The sequence below is a fragment of the Mesoplodon densirostris genome, chromosome 12 (assembly GCF_025265405.1).
Source record: "Mesoplodon densirostris isolate mMesDen1 chromosome 12, mMesDen1 primary haplotype, whole genome shotgun sequence".
NCBI lineage: Eukaryota > Metazoa > Chordata > Mammalia > Artiodactyla > Ziphiidae > Mesoplodon > Mesoplodon densirostris.
In genome coordinates this window covers 68,434,114-68,445,183 of record NC_082672.1, presented here as the reverse complement: position 1 = coordinate 68,445,183, position 11,070 = coordinate 68,434,114, and the positions used below count along the sequence as shown (strand labels likewise).

The 11,070-nt window shown below is 43.6% G+C and overlaps 1 protein-coding gene across 2 annotated transcripts in view; it reads left to right on the top strand.

The window, feature by feature from the left end:
- The first annotated feature begins 407 nt into the window (after nt 1–407).
- Nucleotides 408–11,070, top strand: part of PNRC1 (proline rich nuclear receptor coactivator 1) — a 24,773-nt gene continuing 14,110 nt past the window's right edge. The window contains exons 1-2 of one of the 2 annotated variants that reach the window (XM_060114732.1): nt 414–1,126; nt 3,236–3,910. In XM_060114732.1, coding sequence (XP_059970715.1) covers nt 581–1,126; nt 3,236–3,679 — 990 coding nt within the window. In that variant the 5' untranslated portion in view covers nt 414–580 and the 3' untranslated portion in view covers nt 3,680–3,910. Of the gene's footprint in view, nt 1,127–3,235; nt 3,911–11,070 lie in introns of those variants that run through there. The other variant, XM_060114733.1, reaches the window with a different exon arrangement.

Genomic DNA, 11,070 nt, shown 5'->3' with positions numbered 1-11,070 from the left:
AGTGGCCGAGGGAGTAGGTGTCAGTGGCCTTGATGCTTCCGGATTCTTTCTCCCTGGTTCCCGCCCCCATCCCCATCCCCATCCCCATCCCCAAGATTCAGCCTAGATCTAGCCATCAGACCACCGCCTTCAGGGTGAGGTGCGGGGGTGAGGAAGAAGAGTGGGTAGGGGGGTGGGGCAGGTGGAACTGAAACGGAACTTCATTGTTCGCGGGACTGACTCTTCCCGAAATAGCCCGATGGCAGCGCCTGCGCAGTGCGCGCTCTTTGTGCCGGGCTGCAGCAAGCGGGTTGTTTGTGTGTGCCTCTTCAAGGCGGTGGAGGCGGAGCCGGAGGGGCGTGGCCTCCCTGTCGCATTATGGTTGGGTTTTCTCAGAGAGGTGGGCGGGGTAGGGCGGAGCTTCCGATAACAACACTCGGAGCGGAGGCTCAAGCTATTTGTTGCTGCGCCGCCACCGCCCGACCCATGGTATGTTCTTTTCTCGGGCTCTGTTAGCAGCAGCCGCCGCCGCCGCCGCCCTGTGATTTCTGGCCTTATCTCCTCCTTCTACTCTTGCTGAGCCACTTTTCCTCGTAGTGCTATGACCGTCGTTTCTGTCCCACAGCGGGAGCCGCTTGTTCTGGGCGGCCGCCTTGCGCCCATGGGTTTTTCCGCCCGCGGTTACCTCGGGGCCCTCCCGATGGTTACCACCGCTCCGCCGCCTTTGCCCCGGATCCCGGACCCACGGGGGCTGCCCCCCACTCTCTTCCTCCCTCACTTCTTAGGGGGAGATGGTCCCTGTCTGACCCCTCATCCTCGCGCCCCGGCACCTCTGCCCAACTGCAGCCTCGCCACGGCGGGGGCCACCCCTCGGGCAGCACCAAAGAAGCGGCGAAAGAAGAAGGTGCGGGCCAGCCCGTCGGGGCAGCTTCCCAGCCGCTTCCACCAGTACCAGCAGCACCGGCCGAGCCTGGAGGGCGGGAGGAGCCCCGCGACGGGCCACGGCGGAGCGCAGCAAGTCCCGGACCAGGCCCAGGCCGCTGCCTGGGCCCCGGCTCCTGCAACCGCAGCTCGAACTGAGGAAGCGAGCCCTTTCCCTGGCTCGCTGCCGCCCGCGGCGCCCGGCCAACCCTCGTTCAATAGAGAGGTAAGGGCCGCGAGTGGGACTGGGGGACCGCTGGCGTGCCGGCCCCTAGACGGCCACAGCCCGGACGCGAGGTTTGGGGCCCTGAGCTCTGGGATCGGGAAGGGAGGGGCCGGGTTGAGGGTTGAGGGACGGTTGTTTACTCGGGAGGGAAGTTTCCGTGACGCCCGCTCTGTTCTTGCTGGTGGAGGGGGGGAGGGAAGGCCAGCGCTGGCGCTGCTGATTGGCTCCGGGGAGCCGGCCAATGAGAGGAGCGGCTGCGCCCCAGCAACAGCCCGGATTTAGAAGGCTGGCGGCGTTCCAGGGGGTTTCGGTGTTCTGGGCGCGGGGTGGAGTTGGGGGGGGGGCGGGAGAAGGAAGCGACCCGCGGGAGGCTGACGTCAGCGCGCGCTACGTGCGGAGCGCTTCGGCGCCCATGAAGGAGGCGAGCCGGGCGGGGGTTGGGAGCGCGAGCGCGCGGGCCCGCTGGCGGCTTCCCGACCGCTGGCAGCGCCAAGACTGGTCGGGACGCGCGTACGGTCTGTCGCCACCCGGTGTGGGGTTTGCCATGGGGTGGCAGCCGCCCGCTTCCGGTGGGCTTTTTGCTGAGTTGTGAGGTGCCCGGTGTGGGGCGCCGGGCCACCTGGGGCGCTGCTCCTCGCGGGGCCGACCTACTTAGCTGTGCTTTTCAACTTCGAAAGTTGGCAGGAGCGGCGGCAGAGCTGTTGCCTCTTCGAGGCGATAAGTTCTCTGGGCTAGTCTATCAGATGAACGGCATTTACTGCGCATCCCCACGGTGTCCTGGGCCAGGCTTTCTTAGCGGAAGGTAGTTTTATTGCTTGTGTCCAGAATGATGAAGTTTCCGAAAGAAGATTTCCCAGTTGAATTGACGATATGCTGCCCAGTTGCTATTGGACTAGGATAAAATTGATTAAAACTTAAACGGTATTAAGTGGCTATATTACTTAAAGTAACCTTTGTATCAAAATAAAGCATTTTTACTTGAATTTCAAAAACCTTCATAATGATAATGAAAATAAGTTACTGACATTTGTTGAAAGAATATTGGTTTGAGAGATTTGCGGCTTATCTAGCTGTGCCCTTGCAAAAACTTAAATTTGTCCACCGTGATTACTTAAATTTTGTATACGTTCCTTTCAGTTCCACGGCTTTTCTGTAATATTAATGATACTGTAAAAGCGAGTTTTTGTACTTGTTTCTTAGTAAGATTCCTTTATTTTCTAGAACGGTCCGGGGAGCTCTGTTGTCAGTTACCCTTTTGACATGGATTATGTTACCTTGTGCTGCGGCTTTCTATTTGTGTCCTGGCTTCCCTACCGTATTACAAGTGTTGAAAGGGCAGTGATGGAATAGATTACCCTGTCTTTCCATCTCATGGCTTCTTATAAGGATCACTTGAGTTAGGAAAGTGACTGAAATTAAGGCAGTAAAGTTCTTGAAGCAGTTTTTAAAACAGAAAGTAGGGGGCAGGCAGAAGGCATTTTCTTCCGACTATGTATTACATGTGTAACTGGACGAGATGATAGAAAGTGGTAAGTATTTTCGTATTCAAATTTCTGAAATTTTGTTTTCACAAGCTGGGGGGATAATTTTTAATGTGTGTACTTAGTAACCATTATCAAAACACTTCCTCACTTAAAATCAATCTTCTGCTAATCAAATTTCTATTCAGACATAATTTTTAAAGTACCTGTCTTAAAAGGTAGTGTATCTATTAACATAGTTTTTTTTCTAATCAACCAAAGCATTTGAAAATTTCTCTTGGAAATATTCTACTGTAAAAACGCTGACCTTTGTTAGTTAGGAAGAGGTGGTCATACATGTTTGGAATATAGCTCATTACTCTTTATAGAAAGGTGGACTTGGTTACCTTGGGTTCTTTGACATTTTAGAATCAGCACTGGTAACAGTGATTACAAGCTATTTTTAGTGGTAAAATTAGATGTGTGCCTATTTGGACTTCCAGGGATAAGTGCAGCAAGCATTTAATCAAGACAGTGAACTAAAGTCCAGGAGAACTTTTTAAAAGAAAATATGTTAGATATATGGTGAGGTTCATGACTGATTTTTATCATGAGACTGTATTCACTTTTATGTTCCTTGTCTTTGTAGGTTTTAAAATCAAAGATGGGAAAATCGGAGAAAATTGCCATTCCCCACGGCCAGCTTGTTCATGGTATACACTTGTGTGAACAACCAAAGATAAACAGACAGAAAAGCAAATATAACTTACCACTAACCAAGATCACCTCTGCAAAAAGAAATGAAAATAACTTTTGGCAGAATTCTGTTTCATCTGATATAATTCAGAAGCAGGAAAAAAAGCCTTTTAAAAATACTGAGAATATTAAAAATAAGCATTTGAAGAAATCATCATTTTTAACTGAAGTGAGCCAAAAGGAGAATTATGCTGGGGCAAAGTTTAGTGACCCACCTTCTCCTAGTGTTCTTCCAAAGCCTCCTAGTCACTGGATGGGAAGCACCATTGAAAATTCCAACCAAAATAGGGAGTTGATGGCAGTACACTTAAAAACTCTCCTAAAAGTTCAAACTTAGATCTCAGATTTCAGTATGTATGTAAAACATAGCTTTTCCAAAATCCCTGGACTCTTGAAAAGCAGTGGTACAGAAATGGAAAATTACCTTGTTGCAATATACAAGGGCAAAAGATGAGTTTAAAAAATTACAAACAGCTTGTATTATATTTTATATTTTGTAAATACTGTATACCATGTATTATGTGTATATTGTTCATACTTGAGAGGTACATTATAGTTTTGTTATGAAAGTATGTATTTTGCCCTGCCCAAATGGCAGGTGTTTTGTATATATACAATGGAGAAATTTTAAGTGTGCTAAGGCACCTGAAAGACCGATTTATTTGCACAAGGTACTGAGATTTTTTTCAAGAAACAGCTGTCGAATCTCAAGGTGAAGATCTCAATGTGAACAGTTTACTAATGCACTACTGAAGTTTTTTAATCTGTGGCACAATCATTGTAAACATGGGGTTTGTCTGTGTTTCTCTAAATTGATTTCTGCCTTCTAATCTGTAATTACCGGAAAACTGCTATTCCCATTTTTACCAAACTTAATTTCTGCGTTTTGGTTTATATCCATTCAAATTTAAAATTTTAATGCCAACAAAATCGGTTGTAATCAAATTTTAAAATAATAATAATTTGGCCCCCCCCCTTTTCAACTAGTCTTGACTCTTTGTGTGTGATTGTTTTTTCATGTTTGAATGTGTAACTAGGAGATGGATTTTAACTTTCCATTTTACTGGCTAAATGTCTATACTAATTGTACATCCTCCCTCTGAAAGCTGGGCGGTCCAGTAATTTAACACTACTACCTCTAAGGGGAGGAATTCCCCATCTCATGAATGGAAATGGTTGTGGGCAAAAGTAAAGCTGATTAGCTTATAGCTTAGAATATGCATTTATTTTTTGAGCTGTTTCATAAAATACCATTTGACTTACCACATATTTACAATGAAAGAAAACGGCACTTGTTTGATTTGCAAAATTTATATTGATACTGAATGGGATACTTGAATCAAAGCAAATATAATTGATGTTAAAATATTAGATGGAGACTTTGGAATCTCAAGCTTGCGTGAAGTTATGGCAGCATATGTATTTTTACTTTAAAATTCAGACTTCTACTCAATAGTGTATCTATAAAGTCTATTCCAGTAAGAAATTCTAGAACACAATTTTCCCCATATAGTTTTTCATTATATTATACAAGGCCAAAGTTTATGCCAAATAATACAAAGGAAAAAGTAATTGGTAATGAGTAATTGGTCAATATTTAAACATGTGAAAAAGTAAAGGTGTTCAGAGGCTATATGTGATCCTATAAGGTAGTATAGATGAGAAAGGTGCTACCGTCCTGAGGAAGAAATAAATGAGCCTTAAGTCTCAACTTTTTGTATCATTTTGGTTCACACAAGAAGGGAGGACACTTACCTAACCTTACTTAGAATCACTATTGACTTAATAAGCAATGCCAGGATGACATGATTTGTTATAGCCACCTCAAAATCGGAGAATTTCTAATAGATGTGGTCACTATACAGCTTGTCAACACCCCAACCAACCATTTTTCTTGGCACTGACTGTAACATGCTTTGTACTTAAATGAATTTAGAGAAAGTTAACTTCATTGACATATAGGTATATATAGATGGATTTTTAAAAAGCACTTAGAGAAACTAAGATACAAGTGCACTCTCGACCTTGTAGAAGATAAGACTTTTTTAGCTAAGAGAAGTGTTAACACTGGTAAAGAGGATGGTTAAATTTTTTAAAGGATGATGTAAGGAAATAGGTTGTATTATAAAGTATTAGATTTTATAGTTTGAAGAGTGGTTGAAATAGACTACAGATGATATAGTGAGAGGGTGTTAAATTTAAAAGTTGAATAGTTTTGGTGTTAAAACATTTAGCAGCATGTCTTAGTCCCTTTGGGCTGCTATAACAAAATACTAGACACTAAGTAGCTTATAAACAAATTTATTTCTCAGTTCTGTAGGCTGGGAAGTCCAAGATCAAGGCATCAGTGGATTTGGTGTCTAGAGAGATCCCAGTTTTAGAGGTTCATAGATGGTGTCCTTTTGCTGTGTATGCACATGGCAGAAGGGGTGAGGGAGCTTTCTGGGGCTCCTTTTTTTTTTTTTTTTTTTTGCGGTACGCGGGCCTCTCACTGTTGTGGCCTCTCCCGTTGCGGAGCACAGGCTCCGGACGCGCAGGCCCAGCGGCCATGGCTCACGGGCCCAGCCGCTCCACGGCATGCGGGATCCTCCCGGACCGGGGCACAAACCCGTGTCCCCTGCATCAGCAGGCGGACTCAACCACTGCGCCACCAGGGAAGCCCTGGGGCTCCTTTTATAAGGGCACAAATCCCATTCATGAGGGTTCTTGCCCTCATGTCCTAATCACTTCCCCAAGTCTGTGCCTCCTAGTACTGTCACCTCGGGGGTTGGGTTTCAACATAGGAATTCAGATCATAGTGCCGCCCAATTATTTTAGCCATTATTTTTCTCCTATTGGAGTGTCTTGAAACATCTCTTCCAATGTTCCTATAATTTGTGTTGTTTTATGGGTGTAGAGAGCACACTTTGTGTTTGCAGTTACCAGCTCCAGGCCTAAACTTTAACTAATGGTCTGGTTAAAAAATTACCATTGCAAAGGGGTAAAAGGTTTGTAACTGTAGTATGTGAGTGGAAAAAATTGTTCTGTGCAGTGGCACTTCCCTATAAAACAAATACCAGTATGTGGTTTTGTATTTTACGCTGAAGTTGCTTTTAGGTGAATTTGTACAATTTGATATTGAGTTTATTCAGCTCATAACACTGACGTAGTGAGACTATAGAAAGCTGCTTTTATTTGCATTAATCTTGGTGCTAAGTAATTAGTGTCCTTGTAGGAAGATAAAGGGAAAAGAAGGTAATAAAAGACTGAATTACAATATTAACAGATTGACAGGAGCCATACTTTTTTTTTTTTTTTTTTGCGGTATGCGGGCCTCTCACTGTTGTGGCCTCTCCCGTTGCGCAGCACAGGCTCCGGACGCGCAGGCTCAGCGGCCATGGCTCACGGGCCCAGCCGCTCCGCGGCATATGGGATCCTCCCAGACCGGGGCACGAACCCGTATCCCCTGCATCGGCAGGCGGACTCTCAACCACTTGCGCCACCAGGGAGGCCCAGGAGCCATACTTTTCAAACTTAAAGGTGCTTTGTAAGTTAAAATACAAATTTTAGGATGGTTTATAAATTTAAAGACTAGAATGTTGTTAGGCAAGTAATCTACATTTTATCAGGACAAGCATTCAGGTTTTTAGGCAGTACTATGTAATTATCCCTTTCCTTCACAGATTTTAATATAAAACGAGTATGAATGTGGGACTTGAATGGGATCCAGTCATGCTACACTTGGGGAAAACCATTTGCATTTCTTTTGCGTAGTACATGATTTTAAACTATCTCAAAACTCCCACAGTATTTGCTTTTGTCTTTATCTGCCTTCTTTAAAAGCCCTGACTCAACTTCTGGTGTTGAGAAGGAACAAAACCCAGGCTCCAGGCCCCAGGCCTGTGCGTCTGCCCCCAGCACTAGGGCCCAGGATGGACCTGGGAAGGAGGGCCTGGTGGGCGCCCACCCAAGCCAAAGAAGTTAGTTAGGATTATGAGGAGAGCTGTGGGAGTGGTGGATAAGCTAGACTCCTCCAAGGCATTGTCCCTCACCTCCCAGCATGTCCTCAAGTAGAAGCATTTCGATGTCTGGGGAAGGTTAGGGCTGTCCTAGCTCAAAGCCACTGACCTCTGCCCTATTCCTGGTTTCTTCCAGAAACGGTGCTTGGCGAGAGAACCATAATTATTAAATGGTTTGAGATTACCAAAAAACGCAGGGCATGTGTTTGTGTGTGGGAGACTGGTTTTGTGATTAAGGAGGACTTCAAGACGTCGTATAAAGAAAGGTAGCTAAATTTTGAGTGGGGATATTAAGCAATCAGTTATAGAAAAGAAGGGAAAGGGTTTGAGGATGCAAAGGTACTTCTATATGATACTGGCATTTTGTATGAGTCCTCATTCCGGCTCATGTAAATGCAAATATCTTCCTTACAAGTAGATGGGAAATCTCATTTTAGGCGTTAAGGCCATAGTTCAAAATTCCCCCAATTGGTAGTCACCAATTTTAGCTTTTTTTTAAAAAAATAAGTTTATTTAATTTATTTTTATTTTTTGGCTGTGTTGGGTCTTCGTTGCTGCATGCGGGCTTTCTCTAGTTGCGGTGAGTGGAGGCTACTCTTCGTTGCGGCGTGGGCTTCTCATTGCAGTGGCTTCTCTTGTTGCGGAGCACTAGCTCTAGGCACGTGGGCTTCAGTAGTTGTGGCACGCGGGCTCAGTAGTTGTGACTCACAGGCTCTAGAGCGCAGGCTCCGTAGTTGTGGGGCACCGGCTTAGTTGCTCCGTGGCATGTGGGATCTTCCCGGACCAGGGCTCGAACCCATGTCCCCTGCATTGGCAGGCGGATTCTTAACCACTGCGCCACCAGGGAAGCCCAATTTTAGCTTTTTTAAATAACGTATTGTAAATATTACTACTAATGGGTTGGCCTAGGTGAGTTCTGACATCTCCCATATCAGTCTTATGATTCCAGCAAACGGCTCATTTATGCACGTTTGATAACACATTTCCGCATATTATAAAAATCCTAACAATGAAACTAGTGTAGAGTCCCTGTCTTGGATAAAACTGCCTCAACCACCCCTCCCCTCCTTGTTTGAAATATCTGTTCTTTCGTGTCATTTTTGAGCAGCATGTCTACAATTCAGTGTGGCGGGGGATTAAGTGTGAAGTATGTTCAGGAGATAGTTGACCCCTGCACAACACAGGTTCAAACTGAGCAGGTCCGCTTACACACAGATATTTTAAAAATTGTAAATACTACAATACTACATGATCCACAGTTGGTTGAATCCGAGGATGTGGAACCTTGGATATGGAGGAATCACGGACACAGAGGTCAAACTATAATTTATATGCATATTTTCAACCGCAAGGGGTTGGTGCGCCCAACCCCTGAGTTGTTCAGGGGTCAGCTGTACAAGGATAATTGGCAGAGCTAAAAGTTAACAGCGTAGGTGGGTGAGGAAGAAATTATGGCCATAACTGAAATACAGACTTACCCTGCAAGAAACGTTTTTAAAGGAGGTAAAAACAAAAGTCAAGTCATTGTCTCTTCCAGCAGGTGGTGACTAATGCTGGTGAGTAGGGATTGTCTGGTTGGGAATCGGGGACACCTGTTAGAAGTAGCATTGAGTGGGGCCTTAAAATATTCAGTTCTATCTGACATGCAAAGAAGAGTTGAATACACTGTCAGAGATAAAAGTTTTAGCAGTGTTATGAAAAGATGTGGAATACCCAGTAGCTTAAGAGAAGTGCAGGGAAGGAAGATTCACTGTCTTGAATGGTGTATTGGGGTAGTAACATGAAGGGCTTTGAATGTCATGCTGAAGAGTTTCAACTTTATTCTATAAGCATGGCAGAGTCACCAAAGGCTTATGAGCAAGGTAATGAGATTCCTGCTTCAGAAAGAAAACTGGTGAAAATAACAGAGAACAGTTTGGAAAGGGAAAGCTTGAGACATGAAAGCCACTTGAGGATATTTCAGTGGTTTAAAAAGGAGCCTTAAAGGACATTATCAGAGGGTATACAGGGGCATGGACTTACTTGGGAGATATTTTGGAGGTAGAATTCAGAATTCAGCAACTGAATGAAGGGTAAGAAAAGAATTTTTAAATTGAGCATTCAGGAAGATAAAACCAGCAATTAGGGAACTCTGGAGGGGGTTGAAATTATAGAGAAAGATAATTTTGATTTGCATGTTGAACTTCAAGATGCATGTAGGATATCCATGTGGAAACACACAGCAAGTAGAAGATAGGTCAGGCCGAGAGGTACAGCTTTGGTAATAGTGCACAGAAGCACTAATTACAACATGAATATGGAACTGAAATATTCTGTCTTCCTATATTTTTTCCCTCACCGGGTTTAACACCTTTACCAGTACTCCTGACCTCACCCTTTCTGCCTCCTATGGACCCTCAACTTCATCTATGATAGTAAATTAGTTGCTGAACTGAAAGTATTTCCTCTGAAAGTGTTAAATGGTGGTTAGTTATTACTGACCTGTAGAAGTCTATGTTAGTGGACGGTTCTAATGTTAAGTTCTGGATTCAGACAGCAGGGGCCCAGCTGCTGAAGAGGAACAAAGTTTCCTTCCCTTGGTCCAAGTTTTGACACTGGGTGAAACTGATCTTTTAACATTCTATATCTTTTTGTAAATCTCCCCCCTTCTAATGACCATCCTATCATATTGCTGAATACGTTATCCTTTATTTAGAGAATGGAAGGGCCCCCAAATCCCATGCACTCTATGCAGTTGATATCTGCTTCAGGTTGAGGGAATCAAACATATGTACTTATACTTGGGTATTAAAGGCTGAGAGTCTCATCATCTTCCTCTATATACTTAAAATTTTGAAGGACATTGCAGAATGAAAACACTTAAAAATCACAAGCCTGCTCTTTCAGCCCTGAGCTATCCATAAATCTTTCAAAGACTCCCAAATACAAGTCTCCAAATGGGAAAGAGTGTGTCTGTGCTGAGACGAGATGGTGGTAGGAAGCAAGATTGTTGTAGGCACAAATCATGTAGTTCAGGAGCTACTTGTTTTTGTATCTGAAAGGAAATTTGAGAGTACATTTTATACAGTGCTATCTATAAAAACTCAAAATTAATTTTTGAAAGAAACTTTCTTGAAAATTTTAGATAGGATTCTCTGAAGGTGTGGGGTGGATAAAGTTCTAAGATTAGGGATCTATTTTATGGTTGAACTAAACCCTTTTTCTTTATATCTCTTGGATTAGATTGTCTTGAATTAATCTGACAATTTTCGGATTAAGTTACTTTTCATATCCTTTGCAATTCTCTTGGAGTTCTAAGTTAAATATGCTAAAATGTATGAGTAATATTCCTAACACCCAGGAATTGTATTTGCCAAACTTAAACTTGTGAATTACAATTTAAGACTTATAGAAGGTGTTATATTTACTGTGGGTTCACTGTCAAGATCTCAGAATTCATTTTCTAAAGCAGAGTTTAGAGTAATGTTTCCTTAGTGTAGAACTGGTGACACAAATTTAAAGTTCCCTCTGTTAGAGGAATAGTTTATCATCGATGATGTGGCATTAATTACAGTCTCTGAATTAAATAATGGTAGGAAGGGGAAAAACGGGAGAATTGGCAGAAAGCAGCCTACATGGATAATCATGGAAAATCAGATGCACATCTGTCAAAGGAGGCTACACGTTCTATTCAAGCTCTATTTAATTAGATGAAATCATATATCTTGAATGTATAATAGCTTAAAAGACA